The sequence below is a fragment of the Bactrocera oleae genome, chromosome 4, assembly GCF_042242935.1.
Source record: "Bactrocera oleae isolate idBacOlea1 chromosome 4, idBacOlea1, whole genome shotgun sequence".
NCBI lineage: Eukaryota > Metazoa > Arthropoda > Insecta > Diptera > Tephritidae > Bactrocera > Bactrocera oleae.
The window spans coordinates 16,919,009-16,940,778 of NC_091538.1; the positions used below are offsets into that span (position 1 = coordinate 16,919,009).

Here is a 21,770-nt window from a genome sequence, read left to right on the forward strand (position 1 = left end):
ACCGCAAATTCTACGGATTTTCAAATCTCAATTTGCCGCCTAGAATTCTCAGTTTTTAATTTTTTTAAATGTGCTAATCTAATAGAAAAGCCGCAGAATTTCACAAAGCTTTGAGAAATAAGGCAAGTTGTAATGGATGGGGTCTTAAAACCAATAGCTTTCAGGGAAACATGCTTTAGTCGATGAAAACTGTGTTTCTAATCAATTAAAGTGGGTATTAGTATTTATAATCGAGGACATAGTATGACGTTATTTAAATATCCGGGAGTTTAAATCCCATGTCTGACAAGTCCCACCTTTCTCTAAAGCACAACAAAATTATTAACCATATTTTGTAAACGTAAAAAGTAAAAAATTTTGCAAAAAACCGTCGATGAGGTCTGCATCGATAGTTCGAATTCAAACCGAAGCAAAATCTAAAAAAACGATAACATATTTTTACTAGCATTCCCCTATCCCCAACCAACATCAAAGCTCAGGGGATTAACTAACACAACATTCTAAAGCAGATTTCAAACAAATTCGGATAGGAAGAATTCAGGGTCTAAGGCATGAGTAAATCTTCCAATTTTTGTTCGAGTAAAGCATTTCTCTATCGTATCTCATTACCCTATTCATACTAATACTTTTTAATGCATCACTACTAACGTCGCGCGTAGAGCAAACCAGAGACCACTGTCTCGGAGACGCAAATGCCTTGTCCGCAACTCTGACCTACACTGCCTGTCCGTTGAATGGTGTCAATAAGTCAACAACATCAACACGCGTTCAAACTCAGCCCACAACAAGCATCGCACCAGTTTGCAAGCGTAGAATTAAACTAAAGCCCAAAGTGCCGTCCGAGTCTAGTATACGTGTTGATGCGGGCACTGTAATGACCGACCATGATGATGAACATTTACAAGAGAGCAAAGTGCGTAATAGTCAATCCTACGAATTGGTGCAAAAGCAAGTACAACAACATCAGAAACTGCAACGCTACTCGCCGCCACTTACGGCACCCATGCAAATGTTGCAAACACGACAGACTACTTTTGACAAGCTGCCTAATACGACAATCGCTGTTACCACGGTCGAAACGGCAACCACATCAACCGCGGCTGCCTCACATACGAAATTGGAAGTGAACGCTATAAGGTCATTGGCAATATGTCGGCCCAAACGTAAGAAGCTAGTGCGCCAGTCGATTTCGGCACATGCCGCACCAATGAAAGCGATACCGTTACTCAAGGAGAGCATAGAAATGTTTGGCGCGCCTACGAAAATGTTAAACAGTGGCGGTGAGCAGCTAAAAGATAGTGACAGTCGTACGCTAGCCGATGATGAAACGGATGACGAGATAAAAGTAATCAAAGCTCCACCGAAACTGGCGCGTGACAAGTCTTTTGTGCTCAGGTTTGTATGCAAGTGTAGAAAATTTTAGCCACCGAAAAGAATATGTAATCACAAAAATCTTTTTCAACAAGCATACACTACTCAATCAGCTAGTGTCGTCATATTGATGTAATATAAAATCAGTGACAGTATCGCAGCATAACTTACACATAAGCTCTTATTATATAATTTCCATTGCAATTAATTCATTTAATCTATTTTTAGTGGTTTACCATGCGATAGATATGATCCATTTCTGTCGGCCAAGCGTCAATTGGAAGAGCTTTGCTCGTCCTCACCTCCAAATAATCCTTCCTTTTCCTCTAACCTTCCAAAAACTACGCCACAAACTCCCGTATCACCAGCTGGTTTGCCAGCAAAAATGTCCACTTCACTCACACTAAGCACTTCCACGCCTAACTCTAGTCCCTTGACACACAACTCACAAAACCAACGCCAGACAGCAACGCCTTCGGTAAACGCTTCTAAGACAACTTCGAATTTCCGGCGCACATCATCGTTACGCGGTCCGCGTCGTTCACCGATGCTTTCCTCACGTCCCTTGTTCGCGCAAAACCATCGCCCCACCATACAACGTGGCCTCTCTGATGAAGGTCCCATCTCAACTAACTTTCTGAAACCTGAAGAATATGATGAGATGCCTGTACGTTCGGTTTGTGTCAACGACTATGCTGTAACGAAGAGTCCACGTGTCGCACGTCGTGATAACAGTCTCTCTAACCGTAAACAGAGCCTAAAGCTCAATGTACAGGGTGCTGCCGCCACAATGGGGTCTGCAACGAACACACCGAATTGTGCGACAATGTTGGGTGTAAACAGCAGCGATGAACTAATGAACTCTGCTACCAAATATCTATCGAAAACCGACTCATTAGCGGCATTCCTCAAATACGAGAAAGAATTGGATAAACTTAACGCGCAAACCGCAGTGGATAAGCCGACCGAACAAAATACAACTGAGTCATCTGCGACGAATCTCCACAATCCTATCATTTCCAAGGAGTTTAAAGAAAAAAGTAACACTTTGAGCAAACAAAATTCTGCCAAGAGTATTAAAGCAGAACTAATTGAATCTCCAAAACCAAACACAGACCCAGTGGTAGAAGCACATTTGTTACAACACCTACCGACACCGATCCCAAAGACACCAAATACAGCTAACATATCGCCGTACGAGAGAGCGAATGCCAATATACAAAAGACGCAAGCCATACGTTTGGAGTCCATAGCATTGCCACAGGCAACTTCGACGCCAATAACGAAGCCAAGTACAACACGAGCGCATACACAGGCCATGCCCACACAATTGCCCATTGTAAATCGACCAGTCAACTTAAATGCACTACTCGGCGAAACGAGGCCAACAACAACTTCTTCGCTCTCCGCCTACAGTAAAGAGGGCAAGAGCTCTTCCAGCAATGAGTACATCGATCCCAAGCTAATTAATAAATGCGATAATCTGCCCGTAAATCTGAATACGGTGCGCACATTGAAATCCGTTGGCGGTAACAATGTGGAACGTCGTTTGGACTTCTCTTCATCCTCCTCAGAGTGTTCAGCCACACAAACTGGTCCGATTTCGCAGCTTACCAAATTATTACCGCTTACTAAACCCGCCGAGGTATCACATACAACAGCACCGGCGGCTACAACAACCAGTCCAGCGGTAAATATACCAAGCAGACCCTCCACCACGGACGACACACAGCCGAACGCGCATCCGACGCTCAGTCAACGCAACTCAACTGAGGGTAGAAATTTGTTGAATCGTAAAAAACGACTTGGACGTAATCATTTTCTTTATGATGTCTCACCCGAGGCGGATGACTCTTGCTCGGCTGACGATGAAGCAAATCGTTCTTCGGTCGAGTATTATGAATCCAAGTATAAATCGTCATATCAACAGCAACAACAACAAGAACAGCAAGAGCAACAACCACAAACATGTTACGTTAATACACGCGAACAGACCACACCAATGAAAACACCACCTATAGTGCCGCCATTACCGATTTTCGACGACTTTGACTTTGAGGAATTTCTCTCGTCATTCGAGAATGACGATGAGCAATTTCCTCTGTTCAAGGACTGTAGGGAATTTCTGTTGAATCGCTCGTCGAATAAACAACGTTCGACGCAGACGCCGAGTTCAATAAATGCAAACAATAACAGCAACCACAACAACAACAATAGCAAAACAAACCAATATACAACACCAACTAAAGACTACAACAACACCACGAATCACTTTCAATTCCCAAGTCTCGCCTCTAATAAATATTCCCAACCCACGCACCTACTAACACCCTCCTCCCGCAGATCCCGCGAAGAGTCACGCCCAAAAAGTAAAGAATCTTCACCGTTATCCGATCGGTACCAGGATCTAAAACGCGTCAACACACAAAGCCACGCTTACGCTGAAGACGGCTTGATCACCAAGCGACATGCTGACGCCGAGCATAAAAAGCGTGAGATCTTCATCAGCATCGAGACGGAGCCGAATGAACATGGTCGTTCGCCTATTTCACCTGACTCGCTACGCAGCATGGTCGGCAATCCCCAAACAATGGTCGAAGTAGAGGTTGACGGCTGTGATAATAAGTTCAGCAAGATCAGTGACGACGATGAGCAGTTGCCACCGAGGCATGTCGCCGGCCAGAGTCATGCAGGCGATATGATGATGCGTTGCACACCCTTCAACAGTGGCAATCATTTGCCGAATGTACAGCTAAATAATGCCAAAAATCTAATACAGCGAATGCAAAATGACTTTCGACAAATGAGCGAAGAAGTGGGCGCCAATATACGCCAAGCCATGACCGGTCTCAATGCAGTCGGTAGTAATGCAGCAATGTTGTATGGCAACGAGCAGGTCGGTATGACAGCTGGCGTTGGTGGACGCGGTGGTGTGACTGGTGGTACATATGTACCATGCAATACAAATACAACACCATCGCCGTCGACGACAGGAGTGAGCGCAGTGGCGCCCATGTATGCAGCCTCGGAAGATGTCAGCGGTGATGCGTGCATCGATTCGGACGAAATGAGCAGTTTGGATGGTTATCCGATATCCTCGAAATCGTCACGACGTGGTGTCGGCTCTAAACTAAGCGCTGACTCTGCGTACGGGAGGTAAGTATTGCAAAAAAAATTTAGTTGTGCCTTTACTTTTCTCAAAACGGAAGTGGTTTCATAAAATACGAATATACCCTACTGTGATTCGGTATTATCGTATTGCGTACTTGTTATAGTTGGTTGCATCAGTAGATTATGAGCTCATATATGAGTACATCAAAATCAGTATTCCTATAAAGGTCTCGTATTACCAACATTGCTCCGTACCCTAGCATCAAGACATAACAATATTTTTGATTAAAAGGTCAGCTAAACGTCTTTAAATTCTATGTGGCAGAGTATTTTACGTCAATCCCGTCGGCGTCTTGCCGTAAGTATGTAGACTTATAATACTTTTAGTTCAGGAATTAATTGGTCTTGATTATATGAAGTATAGTAAATTCTAAAGCTTGCTTTGAAAGCCGCTTCCGAGCCGCGTATACTAAGGTTCGAACATTTATGCTTAAATTTATGAAAGTAGGTACGACGCGTCACACGACTAAGCATCGGTTTCAATTAACTTTACAGGCCATGAAGTAGTTCTAAAGAGTAAAATAGTATTACAGAAAATATAGATTTCACATCGTAACCGAAATTTAACTACAATAATAAAAGTATGTGCACAAATTCATCTTTTTCCCCACCAGCCTCTCACGACAGAGATCCTCAGAGCTGTCGACCACACCGCAACGAAGCGCCGCGCGCAGTCGCCCCACCACCAGCAGCTCGACCAGCACGACAACAACGACATTGCCCGTAATGCTGCCAACAGATGTGCAAACACAAAAACAACTACAACAACAGCAGCAATATCAATACCAACAGCAACAACTGCAGTTGCAACAACAGCAACAGTTGCCACAACAAACGACGCAATTGTACAAGTACGCGCCAGTGGCTGCGCGTCCGCGACACATAAGTGCCTCATCCAGCAGCGACAATTCGGATGGCAGTGATTGCAATGTCAAATATAAGCAACAGTTACAACAGAAACAACAGCAGCAGCAGCAACAATTGTACAGCGGTGTTGGCAATAAGAATCACAACAACAACAACACCAACTATATCAGCGCACACTATGCGCCACAGCACAGCAGCATCAGCGGTGGCAACAACAACAATAACAACATAACCAACACCAACAATTATGATAGTCCACTCAGTTCGCCAACAACAATGGAGCGCGCACGTCTAGCCGCCAGCAATGCAACAAACACCGGCCTCGCGACAGAGGATGCGCAAACGGCGCCGACAGCCGCCAACAAAGCCCACTACAGTTCGAGCAGTTCGCTGTCCAGCACAAATGCGGCAATGAGCGCGAGTATGAAAATGTCGAAATTCTGTCACGAATGTGGCGCCAAATTTCTAGTCGAACAGGCTAAGTTTTGTATGGATTGTGGGGTTAAGCGGATCGTACTATAGTCGCACATATGTGTACATACATGCATATGTAATATGTAGTTGTAGTTGTTGCCAATGAGTATAAATTATATGCATAGATATTTCGCTTAGTCATGCAACATGAATCAACACTCACACATTAATTAATACATACATATACACACACACTCACAACGGTAACCATATTTATATATACTGACGAGTATTGTAACAATAACAAGAACAAAAATAAAAAAATCGTAAATTGTAATAAATTGCATAACAGTATATATGTTAGCACACATAGCCAACAAAAACAACAAGAAAAGAAGAAAAATGTGCCTACGTCACGAAAACAATTTAGTTTCTAAACAATAATAAAAAAAAATATTTCCACGAAATTTTTATACTTATTGCGACGCCATCATTCATTCCATCAGTGAAGGTAAACGCACATACATACATACATACATACATGCGCTTTGTGCTTTTCTCTGGCATGCAAATGTGGCAATGAATAACTGTAATTGTAGAAAAAAAATTATTAAATATGAATTTTTATGAAAGCAACTAATGTATGTTGCACGAACAACGCCAAAGTGGTGCGCTGCAACAAGTGTTGAGACAGTCAATGTACACGCGCTACAAATCATGCGTTAGAACGCCTGTAAGTATGCTTGGCATACTTAGCAACTTTATTTTATGCGTGTACCAAATTTTATTTAACTTGCGCTTTAACTCATATAATTTTACTTTATGAACAAAAAAATAATGATAATAAAATTTTGATAACAAAAAAAATTAACGACATTCTAATTTTATTTGCAAAAGAGTGGAGGAATTTTTTGAGTTTTAATTTTCATACTAATAAATATTACATTTAACATTTCAAAATACAATCACACATTTTTTAGAGTTTACAGTTAAAGTATCTATACTTTACTTTACTATACTAATAAAATATTAAAATAAAATATTTTTTTCATAATAATCAACTTTTATGTTATTTTTCTGCAAGACGCTGCAAATTTTACAAAACTAAACTTGATATAATAAAAAATAATCACTTATTACCTAAAGTATGTATAACAAATAATAAATGTATTTATAAAATATATTATTAAAATTAATAAATTATTAATAAATGCAAAATAAAAATCAATAAAGAGCAATAAAAAATGTATAAACAAATTAAAAAACAAAAAATATATTTATAAAAAATATCAATTAAAGATAATAAATTATGAATGAAAAATTCAAGAAAAAAAGCAAAAAAATAAACAAATTAAAAATTAAAAAATAAAAAATAAACCTAAAAAACAAAATAGTAAAAATATGAAACAATAAAACAATAAAAATCAAATAAAAATAAGTAAAATAATAAAATTAATTTTACAAAGAAATATATTAACAAATTTTTAGCACAATTAATTACAAATCTAAATTGAAAGAAAAAATAAATGGTTACATCAAAACGATGTTAATAAATTTCAAAATAAAGTAAATTACAAAAAATACTATTAACAAATTTTTATTACTCAATTAAATAATTTTAAATTTGAATTAAAAAATATTAGTAGGGCATATTTTTTTAAATTTTGAAAACAATTTTTAAAAATATTTTGTCTCAACGATTTCTTTAGTTTTAACGCAAAAAATTTGCGGTAAAAATTTTATTTGCATTCAACATAAAAAACAGATGGTTAAACCAAAATTAACCAAATTTTACTACATAAAATTTAATTTAAAATGAAAAATAATAATAATTTACGTAACCTTATTTTAATGAGTACTATAGGAAAAAAAAATTAAAAATAGTAAAGCACTAAATTTTTTCCTAGTATTTTATCATTTCAAAAAGAATTGTTATTTAAAAAACACATCAAAATTATGTGTGCGGAATAAAAAATTAATTCGGAATTAGTACTAAAATTAAGTAGTACAAGCTTATTCAAAGATAAATTATTAAAGGAAATAAGTACTAAAATTTAACTAAAAGCTTGTAAAAAATACAGGGAGTACTAAAAATATACATATAACAAAAATAATTGCTAAAAAGTACTAAAAGTTAGTAGAAATAAAACAGAAGAAAAATTTCGAAAAAAATTATATCCCACACACATGAGCAGTGAAACTATTGCTATTATTTTGGCCATAGCCGTATTGCCATGTCATTGTAGACACGATTTTCTGCTAGGAAAAAAACATCAGTGGGAATTATTTTAGTATTACTTAAGATGGTAGCAATTACATTACAGAAATTAGTGTACAAAATTCAGAGCAAGCATATTCATAAAATAATTTTCATCCCCCACGATTGGTGCGAAATTTGTATAATGAGTCTTTTTAATTATCCAAAATCTTTTTTAGTAAAAAAATTAATGTTTTTTTATAAAATTTTAGTATTTCATTATATTTAAAACCATCAGTACGATACTATTGACATCGAATTATGGAGAAATTTATATATTACAATAAAACATAATACACAATAATATGAAACAATATAGATGTTATATATTTATATAAAAATAATTTAAATTTCAGAAATAACTAAAATTCGCTTCAAATCATTTTTACTTTTTAACAAAAGCTGCAATTCTTTAATTTGCTTTTCATTAACAAGACTGAGCAGTAACCATGGCGTATACGCAACAAATATAAGCTTGAAATAATGCCAAACAACATCAACTAATTATCGAAATTCTTATCGATCAAAACATTAACCAACGATTACAAGCGTAATTACGAAAAATAAAAAAAAAAGTAGCAAAGATTAATAAAAATTTCGTTATAATTTTAAATGAAAACAAATTTACTTTTCAACATTTTTTCTATTTTTTAATTACAGCCAAAACTGCTGCAAATAAATTTAAGCGAAATCCATTGAAACTTTTCAAGTTTTAACTACTCGAAAGAACAACAACTGCAAATGCTTATAAAAAAATAAAATTTATATTAATATATACTTATACATATGCATACATTTTTTATAAAATAAGTAAGGAAAAAATAGTTAAGTGCTTATAATTACTAGAAAATAAAAAATTGAAATGTGACTGTAGTGAACTTTTAAAAATATTGTACACGTATGAGAACCTATATTTTTACTAATATATAAGAAACAATTAATAGAAATATAATATAAAAACATATATATATATAATATATATAAATATATATATATTTTAAATATTCAAGAAATTGCTACTTACTCGCCTTCATATCAATAAAACGCAATTTAATGTGCTTTAATACACAAATTTACACACACATAAACTTTATACGCGTAACATATCCAAAATGTCACAATTATTATATACATACGTATGTTTTCTTATATAAAAATATTTTTAATCTTTTATGGCATACTAATACGTATTACAACACTAAAAAGCAACGTAAACAAATATTATGTCAAAATTCATGTTTATGCATGTGCAAAGAGTAGTTAGTGTTTATTGAGAAAATGAAATGAATAAAAGTAATGCTACACACATAAACTACAAATGTGTTGATGTTTTTATTATAAAGTAAAAGAAAAGCGAATAATAGTTTTAATTTAAGACACAGCAAGATAAAGACACAGAATAAAAGCCAATGATTGGGAAATAAAATGTCTTTCAAACAGAAAATATTTGAGAGAAAAAATTCGGGAGCCAATATTTTATACGTATGCATATTACACACAGGATCGTTAAAGCACTAACAAAAGTTCACGAAATATGGTTTTCCATAAAAAGATAATACTTTTTACAATTTTGTGACAAAAAAAATGCATAAAAAATTTAAATGCCAGGGTCGGCTTTAGAATAACGTCCCAGGCTTTCGGGGATAAAATGGGTATGGGCGATAGAGGAGATCCTCCAGATCAAGAATATATATAGATATAGCCGCGGGAAACTTATAGTTTTCGAGATATTTACGTTTAAAGTTGAAAAATTTCAACTATTTAAAGTACGTATTTTTGCGATTAAAAATGAATTATACGCTTATATTTTTCACTTTTATATTCACTAACACTTGTCTAAAATAGCTTTATTTCAATATTTAAATCATTCTTCAATTTTATTAATTTTGACAATAACAAAATGGTTGTGAATGTCAAAACACCAGTGTTGCCATACTAATATATTTTGTAAACAAAGAAAAATAAAATAAACAGAGAGATTGCACCCTGGATACAGGAAAAAAAAATCGGTGTTGGATCGACCAGGGTTATTTTTTTGAAGCGCGGCCGAAGACCGCCAACGCAAAAAGAAGTTCTACAAGAAAAAGTAATATTGTCATAGAGGGTTAACATAATACTTAACATCAATGCTTTGAAATAGTTTATTTCTCTAGGTTTTGGATTCCTGTATTTGGGGTATTATCTGTTTTAATTTCTTTCAGTTCAATTACAAAATATGTCGATAAGGTAACACTGGTTATTTGAAATTTTGCAACCCTTTTGTTATTGTCAGAATTAATAGAATTTAACAATAATTTAATTATTGAATTAAACTATTTTTGCACTACATAAATGTGTACAAACGAATTAGTGAAGTGTTAGTGGATATAAAAGTGGAAAATATAAGTGTATAATTCATTTGAAATCGAAAAAATGCGTACTATTTGAAATTTTGAACTTTAAACCCAAATATCTCGAAACCTATAGGTTTCCCTCGGCTATATCTATATATATTCTTGATCTGGAGAATCTCCTCTATCCGCCCATACCCATTTTATCCCCGAAAGCCTGGAACGTTATACTAAAGTTTTCCCAAATGCCAAAATATTTGCTTATAATAAAGAAAACTTTCGAAACCCTTGTCAAATCTATTTTTTTCGTTTCTGCCATACTTTTGCGCCGCTGTCATTCCAAGCAATCATTTCATTTCAATTTATCAGTATTTCAGTTGAAAAGTAATCATTCAAATTTTTTATTTAGAACTCGAAAGCAAATGTTTGTTTTTCAGTATTTGAAAATTAATTAACTTTTGTGTGTATTGTAATTAAAAAAATTCCAAATTCGAAAAAAGTACGAAATGTTTGCGTCCGGTAGCAGAACGAAGAATATTATAGTGCGCCAGTCCATGACGCATCGGCAACTACCCCTATTAGCCACAGCAACACCAACAACAATGACGCAACGATCGGCGCGTCGTGTCAGCTCCACCGGTGACGAAACGCGAAATGGCGCTACACTTAGCGGACGCCAGCTGTCACCACAAATGCGTTCGAAATTCACCGAACGCAAGCCGAGCTCTTTATCGGCCACAACAACAGCACAGGCGCGCAATCAATTGCAGGCAAGCAGCTCTAACAACAGCAATCACCCCACTCTATACAAATCAAACGCTGCAGCGGCTGCTAGCAACGCACAAGGCGATGGCCGAAAGGTGATGCGCGGTATACCGAGCAATACAGCGGCGCGCGCCACCGCACGCCAGCGCAGGGAGGCAGCAGCTAAAGGTATCGATAATACGGTAAAGAAAATCGATCTTATGGAGCAGATTATAAAAACGGAGATCGGTATACAAACCAATGAACCGGAAATACTTAATCATGATCTGATTATTGGCGATATAAAGTTGTTGCCACCAACGGCTTGTGTGGTAGCAGAAATCGAACGTCAGCGTAGTGAGATAAATAAAAAGCTTATGTTGAAGGCACAACGCAAATTTGAAGGTCATTCGGAGAAGCAAGAGGAACATTTGACCGACTTAAAGGAGTTCCTGGAGAAATCGGTAGTCACCAGACGTTTACGCAAATCCAAACTCTCCATCGAAGTGGATAAGAAGTGAGTGAGCGTGTGATGACAAAGCTCAAGCACAACTTGGTAAAAAATCTCTTGGCAAACAACCTTCTAGGTTTTTATAATTTAAGACTCAGAAGTATGTTATATAGTATAACAATAAGAAAGAGATAGATCTACTGCATCAAAGTTCAGTCTCTTTCAGGGATATAAGAACTGATATCAGCATCCCAAAGGTACGCCATAGATAGGGATAAGAATAGGGGTTGCAGAAGTTCGCAACAAACCATGCAGCGCTTATGGTGTACACATCTCTTTGTTGGCACGAAATTTTGTTGACAAAATCATATCTATTAACTGGCGACCTAATTTGACTTTTTCTAAGGACACTTCATAGCGGAATAGCAGAAAACTGTAAAGCTGTAGAGCTTGCAAAGCACTACGAGAGGACCGAATTCATTATCCGTAAACTCAGCAACCCTAGGTGAGATCCATATTTCTCTAGCGATAAGGGTTCCCATAGGTACACTGATCCATTCCGTATTAACCAGATAAACAAGATAGCCGATTTAATAGGAAAACCAGTTCCTTTCTTCTTTGGAATTATACATTTTTATCAGGGACCACAACTTCGGTTTTTGATATCGATAACAATATTGTGATGAGAGTTTCTAGAAATTTTAAAGCTGATAAATATTTATTTATAAAAATAAACAACATGGCAATATCTTAAGTAGGATCAATTTGGATGAAAAAATTACAAAAAACAAATGGTTTGTCCAGACTTTTAAAACATCAAAAGCATTTTTTGAGTAGTCTTTAAAGAAAACAACGAAACTACATTTATCGATGAGGTCGTCATGATATCTCATATTCTTAAAACTTGCCAGTCAAGAATCTGTAGATAAGGGTAGAAATCGTCACGACGAAGACGAGGCCATTCCTTCCCCCTCTACTTCAAAGTTTTTTTGTTTGAAATTGATTTTGTGTACCGCTGAAATATGATTTAAAAAATATATAAAAATAAAAATTTAAGAAAATATAAAACAAAAAAAAAATATAAAATATTTTATACAAATACAAATATAATAAAGTAAAAAAATATATAAAAAAAAGTATATAAAAAAATATATAAGAAAATATATTAAAAAATATATAATATATATTAAAAAAAATATATTAAAAAAAATTTATATAAAAAAAATATATATAAAAAAATATATATAAAAATATATATGAAAAAATGTATAAAAAAAATATATCAAAATATATATATAAAAAAAAATATATAAAAAATAATATATAAAAAAATATATTAAAAAAATATATAAAAAATATATATAAATATATATACTATATAAAAAAAAACATATAGAAAAACATATAAAAAGAACTATATAAAAAATATATAAAAAAATATATAAAAAATATATAAAAAATATATGTATATAAAAAAAATATATAAAACAAATATTTAAAAAAATATATAAAAATAAATATTAAAATAATATAAATATAAATTTAGTAGTTAAATTTTTTTTTGTAAATTTCCAAAAAGACGCTCTAATAATAATTACTTAAAAATTTTATATTTTCGTTTCCCTTTTTACTCTTTCAACAGACTTATAAACTCTATGGACGAAATACTAAACAAAGTCGTACCGAAAACCGAGTCCATCACAGATATTAAGGGACGTATCAAGAAAAAGGAGCAAGAATTACTAACACTATTTGATACTGTTGAAAATTTGCAAATTTAATGAACACATTTAAACGATGCATATACATACACAGAGACTGTATTCAAATAAAATTAATGTGCCTTAATTTGGGTTAATTTAAAATATCAAGTGAACCAATTTTTTTTATAAAATTTTTTTTTATAAAATTTTTTTTTATTAACTTTTTTTTATAAATTTTTTTTTATTAACTTTTTTTTATTATTTTTTTTTATTAATTTTTTTTATTAACTTTTTTTTATTAATTTTTTTTTAATAATTGCTTTTTAATTAATTTTTTTTTATCAAGTTTTTTTAAAACTGTATATAAATAAAATTAATGTACCTTAATTTGGGTTAATTTAAAATATCAACTGAACCAATTTTTTTTATAAAATTTTTCTTATTAATTATTTTTATAAAATTTTTCTTATTAATTATTTTTTATTTTTTTTTTTATTAATTTTTTTTTATTAAGTTTTTTTAGACTGTATTCAAATAAAATTAATGTGCCTTAATTTGGGTTAATTTAAAATATCAAGTAAACCAATTTTATTTATACAATTTTTTTTTTATTAATTTCTTTTTATTAATTTTTTTTATTATTTGTTTATTTTTTTTATATTAATTTTTTTTTATTACATTTTTAATTTCTTTTAAGTATTTGTCTGTTTTTCCTTCATATAATATTAATTTAGTATTTGCCAAACAATTTTCAAAACTAAGTTACAGAGTTGTTGAATATGTTTCTTTTATTTTCAACGCCTTAAATACTAGAGATACTCATCTGATACTTATACTGCAACATTTTTGCGTCGAATATGATGACTTTCTATACTGCCGCAATGATTGAGACTAGGAAATCCCCATACTCATGCATTTGAGAACTTATACAATTCCAATTTCGCTGCTATTTGCTTACCCACATCCGCAAATTAAACGCTTCTTTCTTACATACTTCATACAACACAATACTCATAGAGATATTGTCGCGCTTTACGTAAATTTCCCGCTGCCTTATAGATCAGATGTAAGTTATAGGCAATTTCTTGACGCAAACCCAAATACTCTTCGTTCTCCTCAATCAAAGGATGTTGTGCGGCCAAACCACGTTCATAATACTCCACGGCTAGGTGCACTAAGCCAGCCTGTTGATAAATGCGCCCAAAATTATAGCAAATTTCTTGTTCAACAGCACTGCATGCAGCATTTGTTTCTTTTTGTGATGTTGATGCTTCCGCTACAGTGTCGGTGGTAGTAGAGCCAACCTTCCATTCAACACCTGCACGCAGTGTAGCATACTTTTGGGCGAAAGCAATCGACTGCGAAACGGCAGCGGTTTTACGTAACACTTTACGTTGCAATGACAATTGATTGAAAATAACGGCAATGCAAAGCGCAAGTATCGGTGTTTGTTGTTCTTTAAATAGTGGCACATAGATATTTAATGCATATTTGTACGAACAACAAAATAGATGATAGTGAGCTAGAAAAATACGCAATTGACGTTCGGTGGGATGACGTTGTACGAGACGACGCACATAACGATGATAACGTAAATCTTGACCCTTCTGCACCAACAGCGATAGCAAATTCCATAGCGCGATATTATGTGGACTCTTCGAAATCAACTCACGCAAATAGGAGAATGCAATGGCGCAATTGTCATTAAAATAACAGGCGAGTATTATGATACGTTCCAATTCGATGTGATAGGCGGTGAAACGCTTTGTGGTCACCATGCCAAAGCAGATCCGTTCAATGCAACTGAATTTACGCTGTTCGTAGGCAACACGTATCAACTCGAGAAATAGTCGAAATTCATCTTGTATAGTGAGATCGGAATTTTCCTGTGGTATTTTAAGATATTCCTAACAAAGCGAAAATTGCAGGCATTAGTGCGCATATTATGATATTGAGCGTTATAAATATATTCATACCTGCAATGCCTTGTCCGTGTCCTCTGTGATATTACGCATTTGCAGTATAACCTTGAGACCCTCTGCATTGTAAAAACTGCCACCATTCGCTGCTGCGAGCATTTCATCGCGATTACGCAATTTTATTGAATGTCGTGCCAAGAGCACATAGCCGACTTCAAGGAATTCATCAATCTCACCGATTTGCTGCAACATTATACAACGTTCATAAAGCAAACGCGCATTCAGCGGTTGGCCATCGCATTCACCCGATTGTTCAAGCGCTTTCACCGCTTCCAAGTGACGTCCCTGCTGCTTGAGTAGCGCTGACAATGTGAACTTCGCCTCATAACAAAATGGTGCTAATTCTACTACACGCGTATAACTTTCTATGGCCTCATTGGTGCGGTTCAAATTACGCAAACATTCGGCTTGACGTAGCCAAACAAAAGCCGGACACTCGATCGTATCGCCATCGGTTATTGGGCGTAGCAATTCTATAGCTTCAGCATATTTGTGCTCTTGCATTAGCGCCTCCGCAATGTCAATATATAAGTCTAAGCGATCATCTGTCAAGGGAATGTGCTCGTGCACATTTTGTATAAGATAACCGAGCAAATGATGTGCATGCAAGTGTATTAGACTTACACATAATTTTGCACGAAAGTCGGGTACAAAATCATCGGGTATGACACAAAAGAAAATCAGTTCTAAATTTCTTTCTTGCTCTGTTTCCAATTCGAGTGAGGTGCGCGCACGTAAGCAACGCAAAACTTTTGCATATCCCTTGTTGAAAATGAGTAGATCCATATACAAATTGAGATCTTCTAGTGTAAAGCGATCACCACAAATTTGATAAGCGCTTTCCATGGCTTCAAGCGCAATGGCGTGTTTTGAAATACCATGAAAATGGTGTGCAACATTTTTGGCTGTCGTCAGACAAAGCTCCGATTCAGAGCGTGGTACGTGTGGTAACATCTTTAAATATGTCAACATAGCCCTTTGTGTTTCATTCATCAATTCCAGCAAACGTGCTTTGCGCAAACGCAAATCGTAGTCTCTCGGCATTGCCTTACGCGGTTAAATAAAATTACAATTAGTATAAAATATAAAAATAACTGGAAACAAGTAAATACTTTTATTGCTTTGGTGTAAAATATACGCGCACGTTGTAAATTTCCCTGTGCAATATGCAATTCAGATATACGTATCCATAGATCACGATCATGTGGATTCAAATGTGCCGCAAGTGTTAAAAAGTACAAATGTTTTTCAGTATTACGTGTTTCATAGATTTCGGCCAGCGTAAAAAATGGTTCTGGTGCTAATGGATTCTGTCGTATAATTTCCAAGCATATTTTTTCAGCAATATCAATTTGCCCACGTGCAAAACTTAAATTCGCCTCACCCATTAGACCCTGCAGCGCTGCATTAAGTACAGTACGACGTCTGGGTATGCTAGGTCCGGTACTGCTTCCGGTACTTCCCGTTCTACTACGCCAATTTGGTTCACTTAAATCGGTATCAACCGTTTTGCGTTCCATAACAGCGAAGTCATTGTGCCGTTTTGCAGATGCTTGCTGGGATGTAGATTGTTCAACATCAATAATATACTTCTGTTGCTCTTGTGCTTCCAGTTCAAATTTATCGACATCATATTCTTCTTCTTCGCCCGGCTCAAGTTTCGTGTAACAATCGGGAAATTCTACTTCGCCACTCACAAAACGCTTTATCAACGCTGCTTCACCTTCACCACCTATTACAGTTGAACTTTCACAATTTTTTGCTAAAACTTCATCTCTGCCACAAATGTTTGTGGTACTTGTCGGTTTACAATCATCAGGTGCTATGATGTCTAATACCTTTAATGGTTGCGTTTCTTTGAATTCTGACAATTCCGATTCGCTCACATCATTGCTAGAAAGCTCTTCAATCAAAAACGCATTCCCATCCATTTATTTATTTATGATTTCTCTGTTTAAAGTACCACAAGTATAATTTCACAAATTAAAAACACAGAGCAAAAAAATTAGACGCGACGTCACCTGCAACTTGTTTACTATAAACAGCTGTTCGACCAGTGCGGCCAATCAAACATAAAAAAATATAGTTAAGGCCAACTCAGACATAGAAAATTTTGTTGCGCCAACTCGTAATTTTTAGGGAAGTCCGCGACGAAGAAAAGCAAAGGGGACCGAGTTGTTCATCTTCGGACAAAACGTTTTGCGTTTTTGCAGTTGTTGTTGTGGCGGCATAAAACATTCCTGAAGTAATTTGCTGGAATCCTGCCAAGTTGATAGTCCTTGCCCTGATAAAAATACAGGTCCGTACGTAGACCCGACTGTCGCGCTCAAGATTTTGAGAAATGGATTTGAAACAATGCAAAACATTAGCCAACGTTAGTTACGGCGTGAACAGAATAGGCAACACCAAACGAAGAGTGACCCATAATGAGCCACACAAGTTTTCATATCTGACTTCGATTAAGTTTCGCGCTAAAGAAAATTGTGTAGACTTCAAAATAAAAATTACATCGTTAAAAATATATATTATACTCAAAAATATTTGCTACTAAATTGAAATATATCTCAATAAATAACTTGAAAACAATAATGTACAACGAAAGATAAATATTTAATTACAGGTACACACATGCGATTAAAGTTACAACATTTAAGAATGCGTTTAAAATGAATTTTAAATCAATCGACTATTCAATTTCTAGGAACTAGAATCACAACAATTAAACACTTAAATTGCAATATTTTATATTCCACATGAGTTTTTTTAATTATTTTAGTATGAAAGTAGAATATTTTATTCCGGAAGATAAGATTTTAGACGGGCACATTTCTGTGCGTTTTATAAAACTTCAAACTAAAAATTTCAATTTTACATATATATTACAAGTTTTCTTTACAATTATCAAAAATAAGTACATAAATTGTTGCAATAAATATATTAAAAAAGTTATAAAAATTCCCAGACCTTATATACAATTTTTTTAGAGAACCATTTCGAAATATTTAGTAAAGCGCTTTAGAAAGCTTATATTAATTGGATTTAGATTAATTGACTTAAGCTATTTTTATTACTAATTATTATAGTAAATATGGTCATTATCAATTGTCTACACTTTTCGGGTAATTATGCTGTTCTCTTTTAAAAATAGTTGGTAAAAAGTAAGTATTATATTATCAGGCTTTTTGTTTTTTAATCACATATTACAACTAAATTTAGGTTTGTAGGTTTTTATGCACCATTTTTATTACTTATTTATTAACTAATTAAAGTCATTGTCAATTCTTCAAAATTTTCAGGTAATTGTGCTATTTTTCTTATAGAATCGTAGGAAACTTAATATTAGTTCTGCAAACTTTGTGTTTGCATTACATATTGCATTTATATTATTGTAGACATCAAGAATTTAATTATAATTATGAAATACTGGACACAAATCAGGCCATATATCATATTTCAGTACTCTTGGGCCGGGCTTGACAATAACTGTTTCAGAAAAAATATGAAAATTAAAGACGTAAGAACTAACTCCAACTTGTTGGATACTTATAGCAAACGGTTCATATGGATGGAACACAAATGAAGCGAGGAGCTTTTGTTTACTTCTCGCTAAATGCGATGTTTCCAAAATTAAACGAAATTTCAAAACGTTTGTATACCGGTCTCTAAAAATTATTGGATTTGGGTTGAAAACCTTTGGAACCTCTAATGCAGTTATACTCCGATCATCATAGTCAAACATGTTGAAGTTAAAATAGGGTGAACAGCAGGCACCTTGCGCATTGAATGGAAGATTGTTATTGAGCCGCATTGAAGCCTTATTTACATCGCCGCTCGACTGAAAGGCGCTAATAAAATAAAATAAAGTAAAAATACATATAGTTAGATATAATGTTTTAATTCTAAAATTTCTTATTACTGCTTAAATAATATAAGCCGTAATTTTATTGCACAAATATTTATGTATCCTTCCGTACAAAAATAAATTTTAAATTTAATTGAATTTACTGCTACTATTATGTTAAAACTTATTATTTTCACATGTGTAAATACGCACCAATTAAATGCGTTCCGAAAATATGGATTATTGCCGCATGATGATGCTGGTCTCCCCGTTTGTGCCGAACGAACGTTACGAAAATCATCGTAATAGTGTCGTTGCAAATAGATTAATTCCGTTGAGTTATCACGATAGATTCTAAATACTGAATCTTCCGATATTGAATAAAATACAAACAATTTGAAATTAGGCTTGTGTGAAGTATAATTTTCATTAGCGGCTTCGTAGGACGTTGATCTTTTTGGGATTTCATAGCGTATTAGCAGAGTGTCTTCATCCATAAGTTGCATTTTCGTAATATACATTTCTTCATACTAAAAAAGTAACAAAGATTAATAAATAAAATATAAAAATTATTTCATTTAAAACTTACAGCTTTAAAGTTCTTATAGAATATACGTAATTTTGCAAGTCTTTCAATTTCATTATTTATAGCTTCTTTGTACAAGTATGACAAACAATGTTGCTTTAGTGGTGAATATATTCCTTTCATAAACGGCTCCGGTACACCGTTTGTTTGTAACTCATGTTCCAGCTCTTCTCTTCTTGTTGTTTCCTGTTCCCTATTTACTTGATATTTTACAAAAAATTTGCCTTCACGCACTTCCAATACGTCAATACATTGACGGCACCGTGACAATATTGCAATTGTGTTACCGGCAATTGAGACACCATAATTATGCGACAAAAACACATAATCACGTAATCTATATACATCACTTATTACACCCCTTTGTAAATCTATCAAATGAAATGCGAAATCAAAAATGTCAGAATCATCATATAGATCGGGAAAGTTCAGATAATATTGGCGCGGAATATTAGAATGAGCCATTATATTTTTGGTGGCTATCAATACATAACGTCCCTCATTAATGAAAATGCTAAATTCACGATGTAATTGCCAATCAGTTTGATTATCAGGAAATATTGGTATTGTCCAAAGTAGTGGAAATAATTGTTTAGCAAGTAATACACCAGTTTGATCCGTAGCTTGCACCACATCGTCCACTATACCATATAAAGCATGTTGAACTCTTCCAACGCCAATATATTTATATACACATAAACAATTGTATTCAACAGAGAAGCTTAGTAGCAGCTTGCCATCAGGTGTGAATTTTCGTATAAAACCAAGTGTCGATCCAACATTCAATATACTTAAATTGGGTGTGAAGCTTTTGTAAAACTCCTGCTCATGCGTTAGTACAGGCATATAACCACGTCTGTTATATCGGTTAAACCCAGATTCGCGATCCCAAATGTGATGTTGCAAATTTTGTGTCAATTCACGTTCCGTAAACCATGACAGCCGCGTTTCCCTAGAGCAAGGTGGTCTATTAACTTCAAGTACAAAATCATTAAGCCCTACAGCAGCCCGAAGTAGTGTTTCCATAATATCGCAGTTTAAGATGGTTGACATACACACTTTGTATCCTTCGATAATAAATACTGATAATTTGATGTTTATCTTTCTTATTCCTAGATATAATGTTCTATCAATTCTCGATAGGTAAAATTGCTTAAAAAACTATAAATATTTTGTCAATTCCCGAAATATAAAATAGTTTTATTCTGTTACACAAAAACACAAAAGTTCGCTATCAACAGCTGTTCGTTTCATTTAATTGATTTGTGATAGCACGATAAGACATTTAAAAACTAATCGATATATTTTAATTCTGATCGATTAATGAACAGAAGAACCACTCAGCAAGTCGCAACTACCAGAAACTGCATTACGTTAAAACAATTTGCTTGAAAAATATTGCGTACACATGTTACAACACATTGATCCTATGGGTAAAACGACATAAACGATCACACAAGATTTACAGGTAGTTTTCTGAACTCAACCTTAAGACGCTTAGCAGAAACTTTAAAGTAAAATGTTAGAAACAGGGCCACAGAACTTTTTTCGCTTATAAAGAATTCAAATCAGTTACGTTATATATTTTGTTAAAAGTGAAACTAAAATTTATTAGATTTAATATATTTCTTTTTAATTGACAATCTACAAATTTGCATTTAATAGATGTATGTGACGTCATAGGTATCGTATATTGTCGGCTACTTAATATTGTCTGCACAAATAATTTCAGTTGTTGGAAAGAAATTCAACACATACTGTCATCTTCGACACTTCTCTTCAAGCTATCTTTGTGCGCTAATCTGTTGTCAAAAAAAAATGCAATAAAAAAGTTTGCAATCAGCAATGCATCCAAATTTGGTTTTAAAGATTTTAAGATTTCTTTATAGCAACTTATTAACATTCTCTGATAAGATGGTGCCATTGAAGATGAATTATGAATTTTATTGAATTAAATTTTAAAAATTGATGGTAATATTTCTTTCGTTTATAGCACAACCCGTAAAATGGTTAAGGGAATTCCCCTAATTTACATGCAATAAGATTAATTCCTGTA

General features: G+C 34.1%; 4 protein-coding genes across 12 annotated transcripts in view; 2 read left to right on the top strand and 2 right to left on the bottom strand.

Moving 5' to 3' along the window:
* LOC106615994 (pneumococcal serine-rich repeat protein) overlaps window positions 1-9,399 on the top strand; it is a 78,510-nt gene extending 69,111 nt beyond the window's left edge. For 7 of the 9 annotated variants that reach the window (XM_070109112.1, XM_070109113.1, XM_070109114.1 and 4 more), the window contains 2 exons: window positions 1,600-4,527; window positions 5,157-6,694. In XM_070109112.1, coding sequence (XP_069965213.1) covers window positions 1,600-4,527; window positions 5,157-5,931 — 3,703 coding nt within the window. In that variant the 3' untranslated portion in view covers window positions 5,932-6,694. Of the gene's footprint in view, window positions 1-659; window positions 1,396-1,599; window positions 4,528-5,156; window positions 6,695-8,740 lie in introns of those variants that run through there. The other 2 variants (XM_070109111.1, XM_070109115.1) reach the window with 2 other exon arrangements.
* Window positions 9,400-10,769: 1,370 nt separating this feature from the next.
* LOC106615990 (uncharacterized) lies at window positions 10,770-13,470 on the top strand. The gene is made up of 2 exons (XM_070108637.1): window positions 10,770-11,671; window positions 13,248-13,470. The coding sequence occupies exons 1-2, from the start codon at window positions 10,917-10,919 to the stop codon at window positions 13,384-13,386; spliced, it is 894 nt and encodes a 297-aa protein (XP_069964738.1). The 5' UTR covers window positions 10,770-10,916; the 3' UTR covers window positions 13,387-13,470.
* Window positions 13,471-14,075: 605 nt separating this feature from the next.
* On the bottom strand, window positions 14,076-17,345 carry LOC106615996 (general transcription factor 3C polypeptide 3). Its single transcript, XM_014232433.3, has 3 exons — window positions 16,400-17,345; window positions 15,285-16,334; window positions 14,076-15,215 (listed from the first exon to the last, which is right to left on the bottom strand). Exons 1-3 carry the CDS (start codon window positions 17,216-17,218, stop codon window positions 14,304-14,306), a joined length of 2,781 nt encoding a protein of 926 aa, XP_014087908.2. The 5' UTR covers window positions 17,219-17,345; the 3' UTR covers window positions 14,076-14,303.
* A 74-nt stretch (window positions 17,346-17,419) lies between these two features.
* Window positions 17,420-20,967, bottom strand: abo (de-etiolated protein 1 abo). Its single transcript, XM_070107774.1, has 3 exons — window positions 19,718-20,967; window positions 19,342-19,658; window positions 17,420-19,132 (listed from the first exon to the last, which is right to left on the bottom strand). The coding sequence occupies exons 1-3, from the start codon at window positions 20,765-20,767 to the stop codon at window positions 18,691-18,693; spliced, it is 1,809 nt and encodes a 602-aa protein (XP_069963875.1). The 5' UTR covers window positions 20,768-20,967; the 3' UTR covers window positions 17,420-18,690.
* Between the last annotated feature and the right edge of the window lie 803 nt (window positions 20,968-21,770).